At 37.3% G+C, this 27410-nt stretch overlaps 1 protein-coding gene across 2 annotated transcripts in view; it reads left to right on the top strand.

The window, feature by feature from the left end:
- Positions 1–55: 55 nt before the first annotated feature.
- The window catches only part of PARPBP (PARP1 binding protein), a 53721-nt gene continuing 26366 nt past the window's right edge, over positions 56–27410 (top strand). For both annotated transcript variants that reach the window (XM_074871864.1, XM_074871865.1), the window contains exons 1-7: positions 56–100; positions 816–994; positions 1463–1615; positions 9408–9638; positions 11377–11487; positions 13000–13170; positions 16545–16699. In XM_074871864.1, coding sequence (XP_074727965.1) covers positions 1466–1615; positions 9408–9638; positions 11377–11487; positions 13000–13170; positions 16545–16699 — 818 coding nt within the window. In that variant the 5' untranslated portion in view covers positions 56–100; positions 816–994; positions 1463–1465. The remainder of the gene's footprint in view (positions 101–815; positions 995–1462; positions 1616–9407; positions 9639–11376; positions 11488–12999; positions 13171–16544; positions 16700–27410) is intronic.

Genomic DNA, 27410 nt, shown 5'->3' on the forward strand with positions numbered 1-27410 from the left:
GCGGCTCCCGCCCCTAATTGGGCAGCTGCGGAGGATTTAAATTTAAATTTAAAGCGCCGGTACGAGCTGTGTGAGCGGTTCTGCCCCTCCGGTGAGGCAGGTAGCGCCACTAGGAACGCGGGAGCTCTTCAGCCGCTCTGCGGGGTTGTGGCAGCTTGTGGCTCTGCTCTGGGAGCGGTGGGGCTGCTGAGGGGGGGAGCTGCGCCGGGCTGGGCTGGGCTGGGCTGTGGTGAGGGGGGGACCCTGAGGCGGCCACCGCCGCGAGTTTTCAGTTGTGGGAGAGGGATGGGGGTGGTGGCGGCGGCGGTGGTGGTGCCTGTAAGGGTAATGCCGGATTTTGAGGTTTGGGGTTTGTTTCGCAGGCTTTTTGGCGTGCTTGGGCTGTTTGGCTGGGCGCTCGCTGCCAATGAGCCTTATCCCTTAGAAACCACTCGGGGGGGGAGAGAGAAACGCCTCCAGAGAGATTTTTCTTTGCCCCACGCTGACTTACACCTGCCCACCTATTCCCTCCTCCTTGGCTTGCATGTTTCATTCATGTCAACATAAAATAATAAAGTAGGTTGTCCCCTTCAAACATTTCGGAGAGTAACTGCAGTTGCTGTTACAGTCTTGCTTGTTACCTGATGTCTCCTGTTTTCCCTGCCCCTCTCCCATGCTTCATTGCTTTTCTGATCATACCAGTCACCAAAAAGCCTGCTGTGGACTGTGCCTTAGCTAGGTGAAATAAGGGGAAAGGTTGGGTTTGTGTTCTGAAAGTAAATGGTATGGGTGTTGCTCCTATACTGTCACTGCAGTTTTCAGGAACTGTGTTTCAGGAAAGAACAAGCTTAAGGAAAGCAAATTTTCTTGAAGAGTCTGGTGTACCTGTGTCTTGACAAATGCAAGATGGAAAAGTCCAAAGTGTAAAGTAGTCCAATTCAAAACTGATGCCAAAACTCATTGCTGGAGGAAATAGGGGCGGTAATGGGAAAAAGAAGCCCAAAACACTGTATAGGTAACAATAGCATTTGGAGATCTCTTTGTTAGTAAGTCTTAGAAATAGTAAATCTTTTGTTCCCAGGTCTAAAACATTCTCATAGACACTGGTCTAAATGTATAGTGAGTGTGGATAGTACAGAAGACATTTCAGCATTCAGGCTGGCTGCTTTCAGAGACAAAAGACTGTCATATTTGTGGTAATATTTATTCTTTTATGTTGACATAATGTACAAAGAAAGTAAGGGGTCTTCATGAAGAGGTGTCATACATAGGCACTTTTAACACCTCATCTTCATAGTTGCTCTGTCAGTGAGGTGTCTCACTAGACTTTGGGTTTAGTGGGCAGAGTTTATTGTAGGTACCTGATCTGCAAGAAGATACAACAGGATTTGCACATGTTATTGGAAGGGGAAGATGTGCATAGGCCTCTTGCATAGTTATATTAATTTTTATTTCTCTTAATTATTTTTATCTTCTGCTCTAGACAATGATTGACTTCCAGCAAAAAATTTTAAACTTGATCAAGTGTTTCAGAAGACAATGGCCTTTATTTTCAAACTCTGAAAGGACTACTCTATGTGGAGCAGACTGCATGCTGATGGCGTTACAATTGTCAATGGCTGAAGTCAATAAACAGGTTAGCACTCTTTCAGTATGTTCTTAGTACATCTCAAACTTGGTTCACTTACTGGACCTTTTGCTTAGGCACCTACTTGAAATGACTGTTTTGGTCACTTCACTGTTGTTTTAACTGAGGGTCAGATGCAGCAAGGCACTAAAATTAATATGATTAAGCACACTGAATCAGGGCTTCGAAAAAGAACTGCAAGACAGCTGGGAGAATGGAAGTGTTTTAAGTGTATATCTGACTTCTAAACTTCAATATTAAATATCAGTGTATTTTTCTTGATCATGTAACTTCTGTTTATTTCTATCAAATATTTCTTCTGTGCTGTAGATCAGGGTGGAGAACTATGGCATTTGGGATGCATCCTTTTTCTGGGTGCTCCAAAAATGCTTTGGAAGGACATGAGAAGATGAGTATAAAACTGATTTGACATAGGCTGCACGAGTTGTGCTTGCTGCAGTCCATTCTTGGCTGCTGTTTTTCCTGAGGCTCATTAGATGAAGACCTACACCCAGTATCAAATATATGGCCTTCTTTGCATGTGTACAAGAAGCATCTGTCAAATGATCAGTAGGAGACTTAACCCTTAAGTGACTCTCTAAGAAGCACTGTGGCTTGTCACAGCTGGAAGGCTGGGTATTGGCAATCATCTGAAACATACCAAAAACTGTTGCAAGGTACAGTCAGGCCTTTGCATGTGTCTCATCTAATAAGAACAATTGCAGTAGTCACTCTGATAATCTAAAGATATCTTTTTAGATCAATAAGCTTAGTTATTGATGAAAACAAATTACAATTACTGGAAGACTTACCCAAATGTTGCATAGCAAATTAAACACGTAGTACAAATCTTTAGTTTTAAAAAAACCCGAAACAAACCCAAACCAACAAAAACCCACAAACAAACAGAAAACCTGCTTCAGTTTGTGCATTCCTTGTTACAATGTATCATTTTAAAAATTACCACTTGTACTGGAAGAAGCTTATGTCTTGGGAGAAATATTTATAGAACCACTCTTTAACCTAATTGAATTCACCACCAGAAAAAGGTTTGTAGTATAAAATGTGCAGAATGGGAGTATCTCTTCTCTAAACATTAAATATAAAACTGGTCAATTCATCCCCACTGCAACAAACATTACAGCAGAAATATCCAAATGCCAAGATTCTACATTTGTACTTCATAGAATGTAGTATATTTCAGCCAGGATCCCGGTGTCCTCACAATACCTATGTAGGTAAAACTCAAAAATTATTATGCATCAAAATGGACTCTCAGAGAACTGATAAAGGACAATAATGCAAAACTACCTGTGGAGGCAGTCACTGTTTGTCATGTTTGTTGTGATTCTCAAGGGGAGAACTACAAACATTTTTCCAAAACCAGCTCTGGGAACTCAAATGTGTTATTCTGTTGGCTGCCAAAAATTACAGACATGATAAAGATAATATTTTTCTGGTTCATTGCTACTTTTTTCCTAACAGTTTACAACAAGCTCTTTCCTTCTAGAGGTAACTAGTTTATTCAACTTTCTCCTTTTTTCTTCTCTAGCAAAGATTCTTTCCCTCTAAAAGTATATTTTCTTTGAGAGGTGATCTAACAAAAATTAAAGCAATTATTTTCAACTCATTTAATTTTGAAATACACTGCTTTTAGTTCAAATCTAGAAAGAAAGACCAAGTGCTGAAAAGCTAATTTTTTCTGATTATAGTAGTCAGTCTAATAAGACAAATTAGCAGTTTGTATAAACCTTGTCATGCATATGTGGATTAAAACTATTTTAGAATTTGTGTGTGCTGCCTCTGAAGTTCAATTTCTTCATTTTACTGTTTATAGTGTTAGAGTAAAATATGACTGGTTTATTTTGTTTAGCACTGAAACTTCAAACTAAGATGCAGAGTATTACAGTTGTAGGTGTGTCCCTTGTTAGTTCTCTGATTTAAGTACATCAATTTTGTATTGTTAACATAAGACCTGTAGAAGTCTATTATGATAAAGTCAGTTACTGCAAGAAAAATAACTCTACTAACAGGTTATTGACTGGCTGGGTTGAAAAAAAAAAAAAACCAAAAACCAACCTACCACAAATAACAAAAACCTATTCTCTTTATTTAGATGTCTGGACAATTTTAGTGGATTTGGTGGTTTAACTGTTATTGTATCTGTAGTAGAAATGAAAAATAACAAAGATCTTTGGAGAACTCCAGAAAAGTTTGAGTCTTATAATTTATCAGTCTTACATTTCACCTAGAATAAGAATAGTGAACAGTTTGATAAACATTGATCAAATAACAGGGATGAAAGAAAAAAAAAAATCTATGCTTTGACTTACTCGGAAAATACTTTGTGTTGTAGCACAGTTGTAGCTATATGGCATAAAGACAAGTGGCATATGGTCTGTGGTGAAAGTTAATACCTTTTACCTGGACTGATTAGTATAGATCTAAAATCTAGGTAAACTTTCAATAAGAACCTTTCTTAAGGTTTGAAATAGAAATAAAAATTTTCAAGTTGAAGTTCAGTTGAGGGTAATTGCTTTAAGTTGACTGTTTTTGCACCTGTGGATTGGGAGGGGTAGAAGATAGGTTATTAGGACAAATAATCACTTGTATTTTCAGACCATGACTGTTTTAGCTAGTAGTGGGGGAAACTGAGACATCACATAAACCAATTGTTTTTTCCTGAGTCTGTGAATTTAAATTCTCAGACTTGTCTTAAATGTTTTCTAAATCTCTCTTCTAGCACTAGGACTGTGAGACTGAGAGAAAAAGTGCTTCATTGTTGATTTTAGAAATATATATTTTCTCTTTATAAATTTGTGTTTGTCTCTTTCTAATTCTGGATGAAATAAGTTTTGGTGTGTGGTTTGGTTCTACCATGTGCTTCCATGAGTGCATTTTGTACACTGTGTGAAGAATATTATGTTTTGTTCATTATCCTGTATTTCTTGAAATGTTTTCCCAAATTATCTTGTTCCCATGTTGGCAAATAAAGAAAAATACAAAGTTAGTTTGCAGCATTACTCCCTTAAACTGTTGTATCTGTCTCCCTTTTGGTAATGAGAGACTCCTACCAACTTTGTAGCAATTTTATATATGTTGCTTGTAACTTACTGTAATGATGCTACCGAGAGGCATTGTCTTGGCTGTTCTTCAGTATGATTAATTTTTCACAGAATCACAGAATGGTTGAGGTTGGAAGGGACCTCTGGAGGTCATCTTGTCCAACCCCTCTCCTCAAGCAGGGCCACTATGTCCAGATAGCTTTCAAATGTCGCCAAGGATGGAGACTCCATAAACTCTCTGAACAGCCTGTGCCATTGCTCAATCACCCTCACAGTAAAAAAAAATGTTTTCTGATGTTCAGAGGGAACCTCCTGTGTTTCTTTCGGTTTGTGCCCATTGCCTCTGGTCTTGCCACTGGGAACCTTAAAAACTCTTGCTACTTAGATCTTGAGGCACCCTTCCTCATCTCAAATAATTACCCATGCAACGTATACTGGCTTTTCTTTAAGCTTGGGATATTGGCCTGTAACTGGCTTTGCTTCTGGCAGATTGCAATATAGCAACCAGCAGATGCTTATGTCTATACACTTGTGCTTACATGAACCAGTTTCTAAATCTGTGCATGGCACTATCATCATTCACTGGAATGGGAAACATTAAAAATGCTGCTTTATACTACTTTAATGTGCTTTACATACTGCAGTTTTGGAACTTTTCTCTTGTATGAGAGCATATGCAAGCAACGAAGGCTGAGTAGGACCACACGTGACAAGACTGCAGAATCATACAACTCAAAGGTAATGCCAGATAACATTACTGCAGTCTAGGAGTATGCCTGAAAATAATAGAACTAGAGGCAACACCTGAGTGGTGGTTAAGTACAGCAGTCTCAAACACACATATTCCAAAAATGGTTAGTGACTGTTTGTTTGGGAAAGGCAGTAGAGAACGTGGTATTTCTGAAATACATATCACTTTTAAAAAACAATTTTCTGTCAAAATAGAAGCTGCTTTGCTATGTAGTTAGCCCTAGAAAGCTTGCAATACCTGCAAAATACTAAAAAATGGTGTCTTCAGACATGAAATGTTGCTACTGGATTTCAGACATTCTAAAATAAGAGTCCAAGGAAGTTTAACATACTGCACTAGCAAGGAGTGAAGAAGTTTTATAATATTTCATTGTTTCTGTGCCTGTGAAACACAATACTTGCAATGTCTATCATGGAATGAAAGTATTAGCCAGTTGGCATATGCTTACTGCAAAACACCACATTATTTTTTAAATTAATTTTAAATCCAGAGACTCTTGATAAATTGACTGTATAAGTTATAGAATACACCGTCACAGGGAGCACCTGATCATGAAGGCTAATATCTGGAGTGCAATTTTATTTGGATTTAAAATATTTATTGAGCACTAATATAAACTTTGGTAATCTCCACAGGTCCTTGGTTTGGTGAGGAAAGGTTTTGATTTATTAGATACCATATTGAAATGGTACTATAACTTGGTACTCCTGGAGGATTTTGTTTCAAAACAAAGTGAGAAACTAACATTTTTATTCTCCAACCTGCTGCTGTTTTGATCTGTTTAAATTGGGTTATAATATAATTACATGTTTAATTTTTTGAGGAGCTGAAATGGAAAACAAGTGCTTTTTGGAAAACATATATGCCATTTTAATATTCTGGTAATCTGTGGAGTAGCATGCAAGTTCATAGTGCTGAATTATCATAACCCATGCACAAATTAGAAGGCAAAAAAGCACTCAAAGTAATATGCATGAGTACTCTTTCATTTTCACTCCTGGTTCTTTGACTAGGCAATATCAAGATAGTTGACTTTCAGGACTTTGGAATCATATATTTAACCCGATCTATCAGGAAAGTCGTGTGAAGTGTGCTAGAACCCAAGGAGGGATCTTCTGGGCTGGAACAACTTAAATTATTAAAATTGTTCCTGGTTTTGTATTTAGTTTTGTATTCAATTGCTAATGGTGTTTGTAGGTAATTATTTTATCCAGATTAAAGTTGCTTAATGTGAAAATGTCATGAAATAAAATAACCTTTGCACTAGACAGAAGTTACCTGCTGTTACTGACATAGCAAAGCAAGGCTTGTCACTCAGTCACAGGGCATCTATATCATGTTACATAATGAATTACATGACCGTATAATATTGCGCTTTTTTGCTGCCATATACTGGGGAATGCTTTAGATACCAGTAGTATGAACTCTGTTTCTTTGGTGAAAACTGGAAAATTTGCTATGATTTTTCACTGGTTTAGTTATTTTACTTGTTGCATGTATTCTGAGGTTTAACTCAAATAGAAGGACCTCAGCTGAAAAAGTTTAACACCATGAAATGGGGACTGGTATGTAGATCAAAGAGGAGGGTATGGACGAAAATGAGGAGTCTAATTGTGAAAGAGGAGGAGATAAGAGCAAGTAGAAAGGAAGTCACAGATTTCAGGGAAAGGGGAAGTGGTGGTGAGGAAGTTGGCGTTGGGAGGATGTAGAGTATGGTAGCATGGAAAGGTCTGCAATAGGCATGGCTATGAGATAACAGACATTGTGATGGACATTAGATAAAACACCAAGATATGGAAGCAAGGTGAAACCTGGCACAGAATATAATGAAGTACGGGTGTGTAGAGAGATTAGCATCTCCTAGCTAGAATTTGGGAAGGCAGAGGACAGTACAGGAGTTAAAGTCCAGAGTCAGTGGTCAAGAGATGAGAAACAGGTTAACAAGTAAATAGTGAATGAAGGACCATATTCTAAATTACAGAGGCCTGTAATCCTGCATCCCAAACCCTGTGTTTTGCCTCTGTTGCCTTTAGCTCAGCCTAATTAGTAGCAGAATTCTCTGCTACTATGTATTTTCACTTATATAAGTAGCATCTTATTGCAATTCTTTTTTTGTGTGCATAGCTTGGTTTACAGGGATTGAAAATGATTTTTCTGGTTTCCTCAGTGTTGCAGCCCTTAACCATTGACAATATGCTCATCTCCTTTATTGGAAGGTACAAGAGACAGGCTCAGATTTCTTGCAGTTCCTTGTACCCCCACACTGAACTGGAAAAACTTAATTAAAATGTCTGATGCTCAGTGAGCTGATTCCCCTCCCCCTGCCAACTGTGAATCACTTGGTTTAAAAAACAGTTCTTTACTGAAAGTGACAATGCCAGGGATTAAACAAATAGGATTATGTATTGTACCTAATTATTTCTTTCTTAGAGTGCAGCAATAACTGCTCTCTCCTCTAGTGTCTCACCGATACAACCGGATGGTAGCTGGCTTGCATCCCACTTCCTTCAGTAATGCATCATTCGGTTTGTGACTCAAATAACAGGGCTTTGTCACTTACTTGGCTTGTTTTTAAATTTCTGTGAATTCCAGCTCCACTATCTGTTCCTATCTGCTGTGACACTTTCAACTTTTTGTTTGACATTTGTGCCCTGATGCCATACTTGTAACCTTCAACTATGCCAGGTTTGCTAACAACTTTGGTTCTTTAGTTACTTCTGCTTCATAAATGAGATTACATGTAGCATTATGAACTACATACAGTCTCTCTCATTCTTAGTCTCTTCTATTCTCCCATGTAGAGATAACTTTTAAAGAAAAGTTTATTCCCTTTTTTCCTTTGTTTAGAACTGCACAATAAAACTGCAAGCTTATTGCTTTACAATTAAGTGTTCACTCTTCTAAAAAGTGCTTAGACATGATTACTTAATAGACTCCTACATATAAATGTAGTAATAGCAGATATCCCCACTTTGATGTAAATCCTTTGAAAGAAATATGATAAACTAATGTGTAAATTAAACATGATTTTAGTAATTCCTGTTGATACATTTTCTGCTTCTGTCCACCAAAGGTCAACAGAGCACTCCTCTCAAGAGTTGGAAAGAAGAAAGTGACTTCTAACTGATACCAGCCTCTTAACTTACTTTGTGATAAATCTGAATTTTCATTTTTGCTTAGATTAGGAAGAGGTTCTTCAGCTGCTAGTAAAATGCTGTTAGTTATTTTGCTACTCATGTATTTGTTGTCATTTACCCACTTGATCTGCTCTTTTAAATTAAGTGTTAATATCTATTAATTCTGCTAATTTTCTGATAAACTGTAATTCTTTTTTTCCTTTTTGGAGGTTGAGGAGAAGGCAAAGGGGCACATGGAATGTGATCTAATAATTTTGACAGGGAGAGTGGGCTGGAAGCTGGATGTAAGATTGTAGCCTATGTGGTATAGTTAATGTTAGTTATGGTACTAGGATAGATTTGCATTGCTTTAATGCAATTAAATTTGTTAGATCTATCTAGCAACACTGTCAATGTTATGCTAAATTACAACTGTACTAACACAGGAAAAAAGTGCTTTGCTTTTTTTGGACATGGCATTACTGCTTGAAGCAAGGTAATAGAGCTGTATTTATTGCCTTTGGGATGTAAATGCCTGCCATGCTGAAAATTATTTCTGCAAATAAATAACTTTATGTAAGCAATAGTCCTGCGAAAATCAGTATGTCTTTTCTTATGAGTAAAGTTCAATATATATACACCTGGTATTTTAAAGATCAGAAACAAATACTGCATATAACAAAACTCAACTGTAAAGGCAAAACACTGCAAGAACTTCAACTATAAGACTTTGTTTATTATAAACTTAAATATTTAGATCATAATAGCTTTTTTAAAAAATACATATATATGCAGCTTGTTTGAAAGTTATTTTAAAGCTATGTATGCTGAATACAAATCAATATTTCTGCTTTTCTCTGTTCTATTAGCACCATGGAGATTTCACAGTATCACTTAGTGATGTGTTGGAAACTTGGAAATATTTGCTACATGACAAACTTGGATTATCATATGAAAACATGAAAGAACCTGAAAATTATGCTGACCTAAAAAAAGCCTATCATGCCTTCTTAGCAAGAAGCAATATGTTCGATCTAATAGACATATGTCAGAAATGCTATAGTCTTGGACTTGTATCTGATGATGAGAACATAGCCCCTGTAAGTATTTTGTTTGTTTGATCTCTGATATTGTTTTGACGTATTTTTGATTCCAGCTGTGGATTTATGACACTTCTAAATATACACAGGAGCTCTGAATTATTCACAAGTTACTTTGATTCTCTATTGGGGAAGCAGGTGAGTTTAAATTACTAAAACTTCTTAAGAGATCTTGAATTCACTCAAAAATTCTTTTTCTGTTGTCCTGCTGAATGGGTAGGTCCCACAGCTCTTCTGTGAGTATATCAGTCTGCCAGAAATGGAACTGAAAAATGAACTGTAGAGATTTGATAAAACTGGAACAAAGCTTAGTGATTAACATGAGTCATGGAGTTTTGGTTGTATGTTGGTATGCAGTCAAAATACTTTTAAAGGTTATAATTTTAAAAATACCATCCTCCTAAGAGCTTCCCTATACTACATGTAGTTCCATGTTAGATTTTTCCAGAAACCAGAAGAGGTTCCACTTCAGCCAGTCAGCAGCTCTGTTGAAGTTTACTGCAGCTCAGGTGTTCTTATGGCACAGCATGTGAGGCACTGCTCTAGGCTAGAGAAGTTCTAGTATTGCACTCTTAGACTATAAAAGTATGAAAAATGAATTAGATTAATCTCTATTAATCTTCATCCAATAACAGGATAAAAATATATTTAAGTAGCAATTAAGATAAGTTTGAAACACAAGCATTCCACACGATTTTGTTTGATTCTGTGCTCTCTAGAGCATGGAAATGTCAAGACAAAGGATTTTGAAACTGAAAAAAGTAATGAATGTTGGATTTAGATTTACTTCTAGCTTGTAATGAAAATTAGAAAGGAGTTAATTGTCTGCTTTTACTGCCCACTCTCAGCATTACAAACTTTTAAACAAACTACTGTTTATTTCATCTTCTGAATTTGATGTATGTTAATTAGCTGGTCATTTTAATATGAAGGAAGCTATATCAGTAACTGAATGTTAACTGAACTGAGGTATATTATGAACATACCATGAATTACTAGTTACAGCATGATTAAAACTGTTTACCTTCCAACCCTAGTAACAAGAAAAAGCTTTCTCCATGAAAAATATCCTCAAATGTTGGAACAGGTTGCCCAGAGAGGATGTGGACTCTCATATTTGGAGATAATAAAAACATGGCTCAGCATGTCACTGAGCAACCTGGTCAAACTGGTCCTGCTTCAAGCATGGGTTTGTACTAGATGATCTGTATAGGCCTCTTTTAACCCAAATTATTGTATGATTCTATGACAGATATGCTTGTAACCATCTTGCCTACTTCCTTAAAGGTTCAGAGACCCTACATTCAAACACTCGTGTGATTACTAGGAGATTATAAGGAGAACTAAAGTTCAGGAAGGGCATGGAAACTGCCATTTTCAATTTTTTTTTTCTTCCTGTTTTCACGGGGAAGATAGAGAACTTGAGTGGGTTAATAGGCTCTTCCTAAATATGGTATAACATATTAAATGTTCTCCAAAACATAAGCAGCTGCTTTTAGTGCAAGTGTATCACATAGCTTTTTGAGGTATCTTTTCTAAGTTAATTTGGATTTTACACCTCATTTCTCTACTAAAACAGTTGTACTTTTAAATACTGAAACCAAAAGTAGGTTGGAAGGGCTGAGTTAACCTCAAAACACCAACTAACTGGCAGAGACATAGTTTCAACACGTTTTAATACTACTTTTGCTTTCTAGTTATCTTCGTATTTAAGTTTATTCTAATCTTTTTATTAAAGGTTCAACTGTTGGAATTTATTTCTGGCATAATAAATGTACAAGAAAATAATGCTTCTGTTCTTTCTACTCCTTCTACACCAGTCATCAGACAGGGCCAGGAGAATGTGAAGGTAAAAGTTATTTCTCTCTTTTCTGATGTTCTGTATATATTGGAAAGATGAAATATGACATAGTTTCCTTAAAATGTTACCGGTTTAAAAAACCAGGACATGCGTGTTCAAATTCTGTATCACTTGAGTGTATTGTAGGTGTGTGTGTGATGCTAAATGCAGAAACTTATATTCTGGAAGACAGTCCTTTTATGGCAGGCACTTGATATAGACTTAATCTGCCTTGAAACACTAGGGAATAAATTTTTCTACAAGTACACTGTCACTCAAACATTGTCTTGACTAAGAGTTAAATGATTTACCCAATGCTGCAAAGTGAAATGGTAGATGAAGTAAACTACTTTGATTTCATTTTGTTAGCTTGTACTCCCTTTCATACGGAAGAAGTCTGAATAGCCACCCTAGTGGTAGCTGTAGCAAAGCAAACAAGGTTTGTCTGTCCCAGTAGAGGACTTGAGGACTTTCTGGGAATACTGGATTCTTTCCTTTTACCCTTTCAACCCCCAAACCAGGAATCTCAGAATACTCTATAACAGTGCTTGAAATGCTGGACCCTTTGTAATTTCCAGACTTGCTTTTCTTATAAGTGGCAATTTGAATTCAATATTTGGGTACAACTCAAAATATTTCTGAACAAGAAAATATTTTCTAAACTAAAGTTCTCCCATAGATAACACTTCTACCACTAACATAATGGCCTTCTTGCTGCTCTGACTTGTGTAGTAAAAATATTACTTTCTCTTTTTTTCCTCCTGTTAAATCTGGGTTTTCAGACTGTCACACATACATGTTTGTTTTCTTACTGCCTACATTTTTGTTGTATGCATCCTGTTGAATAAGAAGAAATTCCATAGCAAATATAGGTTTACTCATTACCTTTCCTTTTGTTAATGGCCTTTTTTGGTCTTTGCTTGTGACAAAACTGTAAATTCTTCAGTTCTGGGACTGTTGTTCTTACAGGGTTCAGAATACTGCTGCAATATAAGCAATTACAATGTTATGTTTTGGTTGTGCGGGTGGAGATGGGTCACAATTTATGTCCAAGCTCAATCAGTGGAGTTTCTGTGATTGAAATCCCCTGGGAACCAAGGGAAAAATTACTGAATCTGACACAGAGCTGGCGAGTTGCTTAAAAACTTAGCCTATTTGAAGTTAATGACAAATCCTTATGTGGTTTAGTAGTGCTAGTATTTTGCTTTGGGATAGAAAAGGAATATCTGTGAAGAGGCTTTGAAGTAGAAAACGATAGCAAATTTTAGTAGCTAGAGATCCAACCCTCAAATATTTTGTGAATATTAAAGTACAGTAGGCATAATTTTAACATATTAATGGTGATTGCTTTTGTGAATACTTCTAGAATCCCCATACATAAAGTAGCATTTTGAAATTATGCAAGGTGAAATTCTTACTTTTCAAAAATCATATCAGTACATATCTAATTAGCTTTTTTTAAAAAAAAGAAACATAATTTAGCAGTGGGATGACCAATTTGTGTGATGCTTTCTTATACAGGTGACAATCCTGGCAAAGAAGTGTGTGTGTTCATATTTAAGCCTGTTGGTGAATTCTAAGGATGATCTGGCACTGGCTCATATTCTAAATGTTCCTGACAGAGGACTTGGTAGAGAAGCCTTCACTAACCTAAAACATGCCTCACAGAAGGGAGGAATGTCCATTTTCCTGGTATGTGTGTCAAATGAAATTTGCTGTAGATCAGAGACAATGAAATAGATCTATAAGCAGAAAATGTTGCTTTAATTTCATATGCAAGACTGATATTTGCAAGCCAAGTCAAATACCACCATAAACATGGTTTCTAGATTAAAGACACAACAGAGATTCTATGTGAAGAAATAGGTACTAACTTGGTCATGGGATCTAAAGATGGACAGAAAAATAATTGTGTGCATGTGTACCTCTAGAGCTCTAAAATGTGATATTGTAAAAACAGGCATCGAGAGTGTTCATCCCAAACAGTGACTGAAATCCTGAAAGTTTACTATCTTAAATGAGAATATAAGATATGATTTTTATTATTGCTTTTAAAATTTTGAAATCTTCATAAATAGTGTGAAGTGAGGTCATGAGTATGCATATTAAAGAAAAAAGACAAAGAAAAGATGACATTAGACTAGATGTTGCTGCTTACTAAATACCTCTAAAAGCAATTGTGATGGGTTGACCCTGGCTGGATGCCAGATGCCCACCAAAGCTGCTCTATCACTCTCTCCTCAGCTGGACTGGGGAGGGAAAATATAACGAAAAGCTCGTGGGTCACGATAAGGACAGGGAGGATCATTCAGCAATTATTGTCATGGGCAAAACAGACTCAACTTGGGGAAATTGGTTTATTACCAATCAAACCAGAGTAGAATAATGAGCAATAAAACCCAAATCTTAAAACACCTTCTCCCCACCCCTCCCTTCTTCCCAGGCTTAACTTTAGACCTGATTTTCCCTACCTCCTACCCCCAGCAGTGCAGGGAGATGGGGAATGGGAGTCGTGATCAGTTCATCACACATTGTATCTGCTTCTCCTTCCTCCTGAGAGGAAGGACTCCTCACACTCTTCCCCTGCTCCAGTGTGGGGTCCTTTCCACGGGAGACAGTTCTCCCTGAAATTCTCCAGAGTGAGTCCTTCCCATGGGCTGCAGCTCTTCATGAACTGCTCCATTGTGGGTCCCTTCCACAGGGTCACAAGTCCTGCCAGCAAATCTGCTCCAGCATGGGCTCCTCTCTCCACCAGGCCACAGGTCCTGCCAGGAGCCTGCTCCAGCACGGGCTTCCCACAGGCTCACAGCCTCCTTCGGGCATCCACCTGGCGTGGAGTCCCCCACAGGCTGCAAGTGGGCATCTGCTCCACCGTTCACCTCCATGGGTGCAGGGCACAGCTGCCTCACCATGGCCTGTACCACGGGCTGCAGGGGAACCTCTGCTCCAGCACCTGGAGCACCTCCTCCCGCTCCTTCTTCACTGACCTTGGTGTCTGCAGAGTTGTTTCTCTCACTACTCTCTTCTCTGGCTGCTGTTGTAAAATTTCCTCCCCACCCCCTTCTTAAGTATATTATCGCAGAGGCACTACCACCACTGCTGATGGGCTCGGCCTTGGCCAGCGGTGGGTCCACCTTGGATCCAGCTGGCACTGGCTCTGTCGGAATAGGGGAAGCTTCTAGTAGCTTCTCACAGAAGCCACCACTGTAGCCCCCTGGCTACCAAAACCTTGCCACGCACACCCAATACAGCAATGAACTTGTTTAAATAAATACCACAAAGCTGTATTAACATTAACAAAACCAAGCCTCTAACAATGCATTACAATGCATTTCAGTTGTAAAGTGCTGTAAGTATTTTGGTTTAATAGTAAAACAGCATTTCTCTGTGCATTTGTTAAACTTGAGACATCTGGAACCTAAAGTAGTTCTGTGTACAAATTGCTTTTCTTAGAGCAGAGGCCAAAATTTGAAAGGCCAGTTTTTTCAGCTTTGACTCAGAATTTGGGGAGGGTTACGCTTTCCAGTCATTTGCAGCTTGATCAGTCTTGAAATACTCCTCAAGATATGATTGGTATGGGGCATTCCTGCTCATTTTATTCTCAAAGGCATACAGGTGGAAGAAAAACCTCGAGTCAGTGGTATACTCTTTCCTCAGTGCTCTTGTATAAGAATATAAAAAACTACAGCATCAATGTGTGGTGCTCACAAAGGTTTGTTGCTAGAGAATTTAGTTTGGTATGTGAGGTGCATTTATACTTAGAGTAGTTATAGTCAGCACAGAGCCATCTCCAAAATAGTTGGAATAAGATGAGTAAGAATTCTTTCTCCAAAGAACCACTGTAGTCCCTCATATTCAAAATAATCAAATTTTGTATGCACAGTGGTCTCAGTGCAGACAACAGCAGACCAAAAAACCCCAGTATGGGTATGTAACAGTCAGTGAAGCAGCTGTATTCTCAGATTTTTATGGTTGAATAAACATGGAAAATTTGTGAAATCTCACTTCCAGGATTAATTATTGTAGCTCCTAATGCTCTGTTAACATTGTATAAAAAAGTGTGTGTTTGGACTGGATTTATTACCTCTTCCTCACAGTTGCCAGAGGGGAAACTTCTCTACCGTGTAAAGAAGTCTTCTTTTCTGGCATCTGTGTCTTGTAGAAATCTTGCAAAGCCAGAATATTTTCCATTGGGAAGGCAAGGTCCTATGAACTGTACTTGATCCACAGGAAATCTTTAACACAGAGGCAGGAATACTGGCAGGTTTACTTTCTTTTTGCTAGAGTAATTCCAGTTGTATTCTTTCCAGTCCGAAGAGCTTTATTGATTTAACTGTACAGTCTGAAATTAAAATTTATATGTAGAATTAATATTACTGCATCTGTGTCAAGCATATTGTTCTCTTTACTTTCACCTTTCTGGAAAACTGCTAAGCTTTTTATTCTGACTGTTGCCTTAAAATTTGAGGGGTTGTCCTCTAAGGCCTACTGCTTTCAGGACATCTCTTGTTTTCAGTGTCTTTACAACATATAAAAATATGTGGAAACTTTCCGAATTGGGTATCTGTGATGATAGAGGCCTTAACTGTCATAATTTTTCAGAAGTATACATTATTTTTATTTCACCTCTGAAAATAAATATACTACTGAAGTCAACTTTTACGTGCTTATGTTAAAATTGTTCTTCATAGACATCCCTTAATATAAGAGTAGTTTTTGTGAGGTCAGCACAGGCATTTAAACAAAAAAAATCTGTAGCCTGTGTTAATAAGTTTTTTCCTAAGCTGTCAAAAGGCCAATGTGAATATTAAATTAGCTGGGTCATTTTCATTTTGGCTTGTGGGGTTTTTTTTATAGTGCTGCACTATTTAAGTATTGATCCTGCAAATATTTATGTTGAGATGTAGAAAGCTTGCCATTAAGAGGTATTCTATTGATTTCAGTTAAATTATTTCTGCTATCAACCAGCTGTTATACACTGTTTGCAAATCTATAGGAGAGGCTCACTTCAACATGTGTACATTTCGCATATGTCTACAGTTTCATATTTCTGTTTCTCCTAATAGATGGCAACATCTTTTATCCGAACTGTAGAACTTGGAGGAAGAGGCTGTGCATCTTCATTATTTGATCCTTTAAGAGTCCATGTAAAGGGGCTTTCAAACTTTGTTAATTTTATTGACAAGCTTCAAGAAATTGTTGGTGAAACCTTAAATCCAAGGTAATAAAATTTCTGTTACATTTTTGTCTTATTGAGCATCTTTTTTTTTTTTGTGCATCGAGGAGGGGAGCAAAAGAAAATCTAATAATTTACTTATTCAGAATAAATGTTTACAACAAAGATTTTTGAGGTTATTCTTTGTATTAAATTTCTATCAAATCAACGTATGCATGGCTATTTGGTTAATTCCCTAGTTGTAAATGAACTTGCAAAGATTTCAGTCTTGCAGGTCTGGTAAGCCCATAAACTGGTATGTGCTTTACTTCTTATAATTACTACTTCTTTGTCATTTCATTGTATATACCCTTATATAAAGGAGTCTTTATTGCTGCTGACAAATTATGACACTGGTTATTTAGCCTTTCCCTTCTCTTCTTTTTAACTACATAAGCAAAGCATAAGAATTATTTCTTAGGAACGTGCTGTTGAAGCCACTGATTTTGGATGTTTTTTAAGACCTGAAGTTAGTCTTTTGGGAAGGCTTATAAATGTGAGATTTATTAGAGAGAAGTGTAAGTGTAACACAGGAATTTGAATTGGTAAATGTTGGCATTATTACAGAGAGAAGAGCAATTTTCTAAAGCATTATAGACATTAGTAATTTTTTTTAATTTATAATCAGAAATTTTTCTGTAAAAAACTTTAGCAAATCAGCTGTAATAGTTTTGTCCTTGATACTAAAGAATCTTTTTTTAGTTTGAATTGAGTCTAATCCACACAACTGAAAACAAAATGTTGTAAGCAGACCATAATAAGCATTATTTAAATTACTGTTCAGATTGCATTGAAGCTGGAAGTGGCAAGTATTTCTGAAGTTGTTTTGCAGTTTTTGTTTTACTTTTTAATTCTGCTTCTTTGTTCTTTCATTTCAACATCCTGGATGCCAGAGACATGCTGTCTGTGCTGGTGATTAAAGAAAATGTTTGACTCAACATCTAATATATGATTTTTTCTTTATTTAAATCCTATCTGGCACTGTACATTGATAAAAAGGATAAATGGAATAACATTTATGTGCATGACCTTACTTTTTAGGGTGGAAAGACCACTTTTTCAGGCATATACAGTTCAGCAAAGTGTAAGATAAAATACTACATCTTGTTAATTACCTTTCTGTTTAAGGCATGTGAGAAAAATCAGAGTGGGATAGCTGCTGAGAATTATCAGTTTCTAACTGGGAGAATTCTCTAGAGCTTGGAAATTCTTTTCAGCATTCAGCTATTTATTCGGTTGCTTTCTCTGCTGTACTTGCTGTGCCATTTATTCTGGGATATAAATCTCATTAACATCAGATTTTGGTGTGTTCGTTAGGTTTCATGTATACACGTGGGTGTTGTTGGTTGTATCACTGACCAAGAATGGAAGCTAGCTGTGGTGTTAGTATCTCTTGTACTCTGTATGGGCATTATAACCTCACAATGTAAAATACTACTATTGTTTTTATATATGTATCTATATAGTAGCTCAGTGCTTATAGAAACATACCAATCAGTTGGCTGTCTTTGAAAGAATCTTCATTAGTATGCTGAAGTTCTCAAATGTTATAGGACTAGTATACAGCTTAGAAACTGAAAGGGTCACAACATCGGTGAACAAAAAGATATTTTTCTGAAGTGTTTGGTAAGCCATATGAGTGAGGCCTGTCTGTATGCCCTGCCTGTGATGTGACAGTTGTTATGAATTCCAGAAGATGCAGTTTTACACAAGATATTTATCTAATTCTGTTACTACTGCAATCTAAAGAGCAGAGGAATAAAGTAACAATGCAGCAAAAGTTTAAGTTGCTTAGTCTTTAGAAGACTGCTGAGAAATCTAAGAGCAAACTGGATGACCTATCTGCAGTATTGCTGTTTCTCTGATGTAGAGATTAGCCAAGCTGCAAAAAACAGGTCTCAGTTTTTGCTCTGCCACAAGAAAAATGTGGTATTTTCGGTTGTTTACTTAATAATTAGAAATCTGTTATTTGTTTCATCTTGTTACAGTGGAGATTTTATGAAACTTGAACTTGCATAAAATACAAAGTAGCCAAATAAATGCCAGGTCATTGTGGAACACAGGTTGAAAAGAGGCTTTCTTCATCTGTCTGAGTCAAGTTCCTTTGCTCTGGAAACCTAGAAACCAAATTGAAGATGTTGGACAGTGAGCGGACGTGCTTAAGAATATTTTGAACATAGTAGGAGATATGGTGCAACCAAGTATCTGCTAACGTATGGAGAATAACAAAAATGTGTTTCTCATCCCCAAGTCATTTGGCTAAGAAAGTGAACAATAGATGAGATGGGGGAAGGAAAAACTGTTCAACAGAGTGGAAATCTAATGAAACTATGATGATTTGATTCAAATATGGCACGAAGTGTAAGCAGACCTGATAGCAGGAGAAATGGAAGGATATAATGAACTTTGTTAGTTTCAAGGTGTATTCACTAAGCAGAACAAATATTCTTACAAACCTCTGGAATTTTGAAATTGTTCTCTTCTCATTGTCCAGATGTCTAAGATTAGAAGAAATCACTAATCTTTCAAGAATCAGTAACATAAACATTCCTTAAAAGCTTTGGGATGCTGTAAAACTTGTAACCCTAAAACTATTTACAGATGCTGTACATATAAGACTTGGACAATGTTTGAGTGAAATAGCAGAATGTTCTACTTTTTGTACCCATTTCTTGACCAGAAACATCAATGTTGTATTTCTTGGTGAAGTGGATGATTATTACACACCTGAGGATCTGGAAACTCTTTCCTGTTGGTATAAATTAAAAAGTTGAGTACTAATCCATCATTCTGGAAGTGCTTCTCTTTCAGACCAGACGATAATGCTTCTTGCATCAGGAAAGAACGTACCCTATTTCTAAAACGGCTTTTTTCAAGTTCCTAAAAGTTGTATGTGACTTAAAACACACATGGAAAGGCCTTTGTCTTATTGGTTACTGCACTTGTTGGTTCATATAGATGTGTGTGTGTGTGTATACATACATATATTTTAAAAGTCCCCACTGATTTTATTGAGTAGCAAAATCAGTAGATGGCCAGTGAATTTTCTTCTTGAATTGGGCCCTGACTTCGCTGTAAGCACTGACCACTAGGTGACACTATTGCACAGCTCACTTAGTAGCTGTTTAAATTCAAAGTTTGCTGTATTGTTTCATTCAACACATTTGAGTGAGTGTGATGCTTTGGAGTGGGTCTTCATTTCAGGTCCGTGAGCAGTCTTCTGCAGTCAGTTGTAGAAGTTATACAGCTTGACTTGATCCTGCACATGGATTAGCGCACTGAACTTTCCCTTGACGGAGAAAATGCTGTTTCTTATGTGTTGCCTTTTTGAGGCTGTGATTATATCTGGAGATGCAGTAGTATTTTGGGAGAGAAAACATATAAGACTTTATCTGGTCTTATGCTGAATGTTTGAGTCAATTGGATAGCATTCACACAGCACTGGACTTTTGCATTCTAAAGTTACAGGAAAACTGTGCAGGCATAGGCAAAACATTGTAGGACTCCTTAAACTTAGGATCACCAAATAATTCAGGTAGGAAGGAACATCAGGCAGTTTTTGGTCCAACATCCTGCTCAAAGCAGGGTCAGTTGTAGGGTCAGCCTAGGTTAATCAGGGCTTTATCCAGTCAAGCTTTCTGCAGTCTCCATCCTTGGAGGTTTTCAGTCTCCCTCTTGGCAACCTGTTCCACTGCTTGAGTGTCCTCATGGTGAAAAGGTTTTTTCCTTATATTGAGTTGGGACCTCTCTTGTTTCACTTTATGCCTGCTGTCTGTTTTCCTTCCACTAACTGCCAACATGAGGAACCTGACTCCCATGTTCTTGGTTACCTTCTTGTAGGTATTGGAAAGCTGTTAGTAGATTTCCCTGAAGCCTTCTCTTCTCCAGACTGAACAGGCTGTTCCCTTAGCTGTCTCTCACAGGACATGTCTCCCTGATCGTCTTGGCAGCCCTCTGCTGAACTTGGTCCAGCTTATCAGTGTCTTTCCTGGACTGGGGGGCCCAAAACTGGATGCAGTATTTTAAATTTGGTCCAACAAGTGCTGATTAGAGAGGGATAATTACATTCCTCAGACTACTGGCTACGCTACTGTTGATACAGCCAAGGATACTGCTGGCCTCCTTTGCTGCCAAGGCACACTCCTGGCTCATGGTTAGCTTGCTGAACATGTACCAAGACTCCCAGGTTCTTTTACATAGCGCTGCTCCCCAGCCTGTATCATTGAGAGGGGTTATCCCTTTCCAAGACTTTGCATGTCCTGTTGAATTTCATATGGTTCCTGTCAGCCCATTCCTCCCATCTGTTTAGGTATCTCTGCCCTCAAGCATATTGACCGTTCCATCCAATTTGGTGTCATTTGCAAACTTGATGAGCATGTATTTTTATCACCAAGTCACTGCCAAAGATATTGAAAATAAAAAAACTGGTTTCAGGATAGGCCCCTATGGTACTCCATTTGTTACTGGCCTCCAGACAGAGTACAACATGTTTACTACCTTCTGAGCCTGATCATCCATCTAGCTTTCAACTGCAGTTGCCCATCCATCCAGACTGTAACATCCAAACTTGTATGTTGAGAGTATTTTCTGACAGTGTTGTAAGCCTTGCTACAGTCAAGATAAATGGCATCCACTCTTCTCCCCTGGTCTGCAAAGCCAGTCATATTATTATAGGAGGCAGATTGGTCAGGCATAATTTACACTTGATAAATCCATGCTTACAGTTACCAGCCACCACTTAATCCTTCACGTGACCAGAAATGTTTTCTCAGAGGAATTTTTACATTATTTTCTCAGGGAACAAAGTGAGGCTGGTGAACCTGTGGTTCCCCAAACTGTCCTTTTGGTCTTTTTTTGCAAACATTTTCTTTTCTCCATTTGTCAGGGACCTCCTCTGGTCACCAGGACTTTTCAAGTGTGGTATAGCATTGGCCTTACAAGGACATAAGCCAGTTCTATTGGATGCAGCCCATTTGATTCTGTGGATTTGTATGGGCTTGGTTCTGGCAAGTAAACCTTGACTTGATTCTTAGCCACTGCTGGCAGTTCTCCTCTGAAAACTTTCACTAATCAGAGGCCTGGGAGACCATGTTAGTGAAGACTGAGACAAAGGCGGCGTTGAGTATCTCAGTTTTATCTGTGTCCAATGTTGCAAAATTGCCTTCCTTTCAACAAAGGTCCCTAATTTTCTTTGTTCAGCCTTTTAGTACAAAAGCAGCAGGTGAAGCTGCTTTAACAGTCCTTGCAAGTCTGAACTTCACCTGAGCTTTGGCTTTCCTGACAACACCCCGAAATGCCTGGGCAGTGTTTCTAGATTATTTCTTTGTAAGCTCTCCCTTCTTCACTATCCTGTGTAAAACCTTTTTGCATTGAAGCCCACTCATCAGTTCACTGTTTAGCCAAGCTGGTCTACTGATATTTTTACACGTTTTCCTGAATATTGTGATGGACTGTTCTTGTGCTTGTAATATGCTGTCGTTAATAACATGTCAGCTTTCCTGAGCTCCTTTGTCTTTTAGAACTTTCTCACATGGGATTCCATGTACCATTTCACTGAATAAGCTGAAATCTGTTCTGCTAAAGTCACAGTCTGTACTCTGCTACTTGCTTTCCTCGCTCCCCTAGGATCTTGAACTGCACTACTTCATGATTGCTATAGCCAAGGCTGCCATTGATTTTATTTTTTTTTTCTCCACAACCCTGGCCAGTTCTTCTTTGTTAATGAGTAGCAGATCCAGCTGTGTGTACCCCTGTGTGTTGCCCATCCAGTATCCCTGACACCCTCTAGAAATCTTGACTGCTTGTATCCCATTGTGATGTTCTTCCAATAGATGTTGGGGTGGTGGTGGTAAAATGCCCTGTAAGAACCAGGGTCTGTGATACAGAGCCTGCTGAGAGTTGCTTTAAGAATACTTTGCCTGTTTCGTCATGTGTGTTGGGCTGTCTGTAGCAAACTCTGACCCTGATTCACAAGCTCTCAACGAACCTCGTGTCTGTTCGATATATGAGCTCCTCCGTACCTCTGTGCTGCTCCTGCATATAGAGGGCACTCCCCCACCTTCTCTTTTCCCGAACAGCTTGCTGTATTCATCCTTTGCAGCACTCCAGCTGTCAGGCTGTCCCACCATGTCTTGGCTATTCTAATAAAGTCGTAGTTCTGTGACCATTAGGAGCTTATATTCCTTCTAACCTGTTTTGTTGTGTTTTACTGGATAAATCTCTTTATACTGTTATAGAGTATTTGCAACGTGCTGTTTCTCAGTAAAATACTGAGAACTTAGACCCTCTAACCTTAGTTTCTCAACTCAGCATCATTGAAATGAGGAATATTTTGGTGTTTAAATATTTACAGTGAAAGTTACTGATTATATAGAATGACCCAAATTAAGACTATGTTACCATTCTACAATGTTAACAGATTGTGTGTGACTTAATTAAAAATGTTCTTGCATTTTGAAGAGAAAGAAAAATATCAGAAAGGCTTATGTAAAAAAAATAATTTTTATAAGAAAAAAAAATTAGGTTTAAACTGGACTCTTAAAAAATTTTCCCTGAAAATTATTGCCACTTCAAAGACTGTACTTTAATGTAATTTTGAAGGAAATTATCTTCTCTACCTACACATTTAACTTAGAATGGAAATACTGATATACTTTAATCTGGTTCTGGTTGTCTTCATTTGAACTTAATGTTGAGAAAGTTTAAAAATATATTATATAATTTTAAAAATAAACTTAATTGTGGTTTAAATTGGATTTGCAAGAAAATGGAAAACTTTGGTTGAAAAACTGATCTTTTGAGGGTAAGTCTGACTTAAACCACCACAGTTGAAGTGTGGTATCTTAAGTGCTCCAATTGTGCAATACTGCATTTAATTAAATGATTTTTTAGTGAATTAAGTGATTTTTGTAATTTGCTGTCCCTTTCCTTAACTTCCTAATTTAGGCTGGTACTGGAGAATGCACTGACCATTATGTCCTAGATATTGAAATTCAGGTATAGTCCCTTAATTAAGAAGAAGACATAGAAGCTGTGGTTCTACAGCAATTTTATATCAGTGCTGGATTGAAAAATCTTATGTTTATGCCATCATACAGATATCAAACTACTAGTTCATCTGTTTCCATGGCCTCCCATTAATCCAGATTTGAGAAGCAGCCTGGCAGCTCCCTGCTCATAATTCCAATCCTGATAATTTTCAGTAAATTGCAGGAAGGTGATTATGTCTAGAGGGAACTATTAAGTTGGTTATGTTATGGTGGAACAATGGATCTGTAGCCTGGAAAGCACATGGCTTCAAAGGCATGAAGAATCTTACTCTGAGAAGAATACTTGTTTAGTTTTATAGTAGCTTTGTCACTGGACTTGAGGAGAATATCCAAAATTAATCTTGGTGAGATCAGACACTGACAGAACACCAACTTTGATTTTGCAGTAAATTCTTGGGAAGGTACCAGATCCTTCAGATGATGGCACTTTCTGAGGAAGAGTCACTGTGGTTTCTTCCACCAAGCTAGAGGACAGAAATTTTTGGCAATACTGCCAAAGAGGCAGCAGCAACATGGAAAAATACTTAGGAACAGGATTCTTTTTTGCTGTGATTTTATTGTTGGTCTAATAAACTGCAAAACTCTGAAGGGTACAAGGTAGGGTCTTCACCTAATATTTAGTTTTGTATGGGTTAAAAAATTAGAGTAATAATGCATGTGTCCATTGTTTGAGGTGGAATTTTTGAGTGGAATGAGTGTTTTGATATAGTTACTTTTTTCCTTTGCATATATGTTTAAAATCTAGATAAGTTCACTGATGCAATTTTTCTGTTGGAATTTTGAAATTTAAATTAACATAAGCCACTAATTTTTTAAAATTTATGCATATAACACAATTAGAAAAAATACCGGGTTTGCTTTAAAGGCACAGTTACTGCTCTGTTAAGAGTATTTGTATTTTGTATTGTTTCTCAGATAAATTTTGTCCCAGTCTTCTATTCAGGTAGCTGAAACTCTAGTTGACATCCTACTTCTTTATGTTTGAGAATAGAAGTAGATTGCTAATCTCTTCATATAGTTCTAAATTCAAAAACTGGATAACTGTTCAGTTCTTATCAGTTCTAAAAGTTTCCTAAATCCATTACAAAGAAAAAGGCTGTGATCTCCTCCCACCCCATGATTCCTAGGTGTTTCTAATCTGTTTCAAGACATTTGTTCCCACTATGTAAATTAGCTATATATTTGTCATCTATTTTTTACCCCTGTCGGAGAAGTTGAAATGAATGACTGAAACTGTTGACCTTAGCATAATAGAATTTTGGTATATTCTTTTCTGTCCTTGGAATAGGCTTCAGGATTATGTTCTGCTTTTTATCAGGTTTTGAATAGTGTCCATATCCTCAACTCTTTTTTTCCTCCTGTCTTCTGTATGATACTTCAGTCTTTTCCACAAAAGATGTATTTTCAGAAAATAAATAAAAGTGCTTCTGTATCATATTAACTTTGCGCACTAAGGCCCAAGTTCTGTAAGAAGGGCTCTTGCTGGTGTTATTTAGATTTTAGGTAAGCAGAGGAGCTTGTTTATGTGATAATCTCAGTAGGAACAAAATAGACAAGGCATGCAATCAGTTTCTTGTAAGTTAGCTACCTCAACATAAGAAAAAATGTCTTGATAAGGAAAATGAAGTAGGAATAGATAGGACTGGGACACAGATGATGTAAGGCAAAAGGGTTCAAGCAGGCACAAGATTGGAGAATATTTTTAATAGAAGCTATCAGTGACAGAAGATATGATTTATACAATGCCTTTTTAACAGGTAGAGTTTTACATTGTACTATTTTTTTTAAACTCCCTTTGCACTGATGCAGATAAGGCATTTTTAGCATGTGATTCATTTTATCTTCATGTAGACATCTGTTTTGATCTGGCTACAAGACAGGTGAGATAAATCCTACCTGCACTGTCTACTCCTCTTTTAGTGTTGTTTCATGCTGAAGATGGTAAGCCGTTCCTTCTGTCAGTTGATCTAAAATGTTTGGGAACTTGTTCATTTAAAAAACAAAAATATGTTAACTGAACATTGTCTAAACTAAACAGAGGCTGCCAGTGAAGTCTTAGTTCAGGTGCCTGAGATGCATGCATTAACTAGTCTTTAATTGTGTGCTCACATGTTTTCCCATCACCCACCCACCTGGTAGGCCTGGCTTTTGTGGGTAGGAAATAAGAGTGTAAATTGAGACTGTGCAGTGAAAGGTGGTAGTGTTGGACCCTTTCCAGCTGCTGAAGCAAATGAAGAATATCCATCAAAGGCCATCAAAGAAGGGAAACCATGTTTGGTTTTAGGTCTTTTCTGCTATGGACTTACTATGGAATACTGGACAGACATCCTGATGGTCACATTTCGACTTTGCTGAGTTCACTCAGTGGAAGATCACCACTGTGCCATTGGATCCAGGCTTTTGTGTCTGAACATTCCCTGCTGGACAGTGGAAGGTGGTTGTTTCAAAAGGGTTGGTTTTTTAGCATTTATAATTACTCTGATAGATTTTCTTTTGTTATTTCTATCACAGGTAAAGATGGCAGTGGGTTTTCTAGTTGAAGCTTCTTTCAGTTCATACCTTTTGAACAAAGAAATATTGTTGCATGTGACTGAACAGAAGATCATATTATTAACATTTAAAAAAAATTGCTATTTTACAACATCTGTCATAGTGGTAACTGACAGATGTTTACTGGTAATTGGATTTGATAATAGTCCTTCTTCAGTATAACTTAAAAGACCATGGATGCAAGACTGAAGCACTTCATCCTAGAATATTTCTTGTCTTCAGTCTATGATCTGAATGAAACATCAGAGAAAGCTTGTTAGCAGGCACCCTGACCGGAAAGGGAAAAGGTCTCTCCAGTTCTCTATTGCCTTAGACAAATGGCATTGCTTTGTTTAATGTATCAAATTCATTCTTGAATTCAATTAAGATTCTTGTTCCTCTTTCAGAATTAAGAAGAACTAAAATTCTTAACTGTTGCTGCTGTAAAAATTATCTGAAGACAGATAACTTTGCCCATGTAATTCCATATTCAAAACAAACCTTTGCTGCCCTTCTAGCTGTTCAGAACTGAAACTGGATAACAGTTTTCAACCTTATTCTGTTCAAATAAATATTTTTTTTCCTAGTACAATGCCAGATATTTTAAAGCTCATTTAAGTTTGACTGATTTTCTGCATAATATAAACCTGTAAAAGAGTAAGATCAGAACAATGTGCCATAGGGTCTCCTTTTTGTAAAAAACAAAACAAAACAAAAAATCAAAACCAAAAACCCCACAAATAAACAAACCCCAAAATCCCCAAGTTGCCTTTTTACCACATTTTCCTCTTATCTTCATGCTTTTAGTTAATCTTTTTAAATCTCACTAACAATGAAGTCCTACTAATGGATCTGAAGTTGCTCAGGTAACTTATTTGTTTGCTTCAAATAGAACTATTATATATATTGTTGAATGAATTTATAGCTTCATCTTCAAGATGGTGATTTCTTGAATTGTCTTTTCTGGGAAAAGGATGATACTCTTTTTACCACAGAAGGGACTCTAAACATTGGACAGAACCCTAGTCATCTCCATTTGTGCTCTAGATGGCATATATAAAGAGATTAAAGAATGCCTTTCCTACTGAGACTGGCTTGACTGTACTTTTTGAAACTGCTAGACATGGTTAGTAAGAGCT

Source organism: Strix uralensis, chromosome 5, assembly GCF_047716275.1.
Source record: "Strix uralensis isolate ZFMK-TIS-50842 chromosome 5, bStrUra1, whole genome shotgun sequence".
Taxonomy (NCBI): Eukaryota; Metazoa; Chordata; class Aves; order Strigiformes; family Strigidae; genus Strix; species Strix uralensis.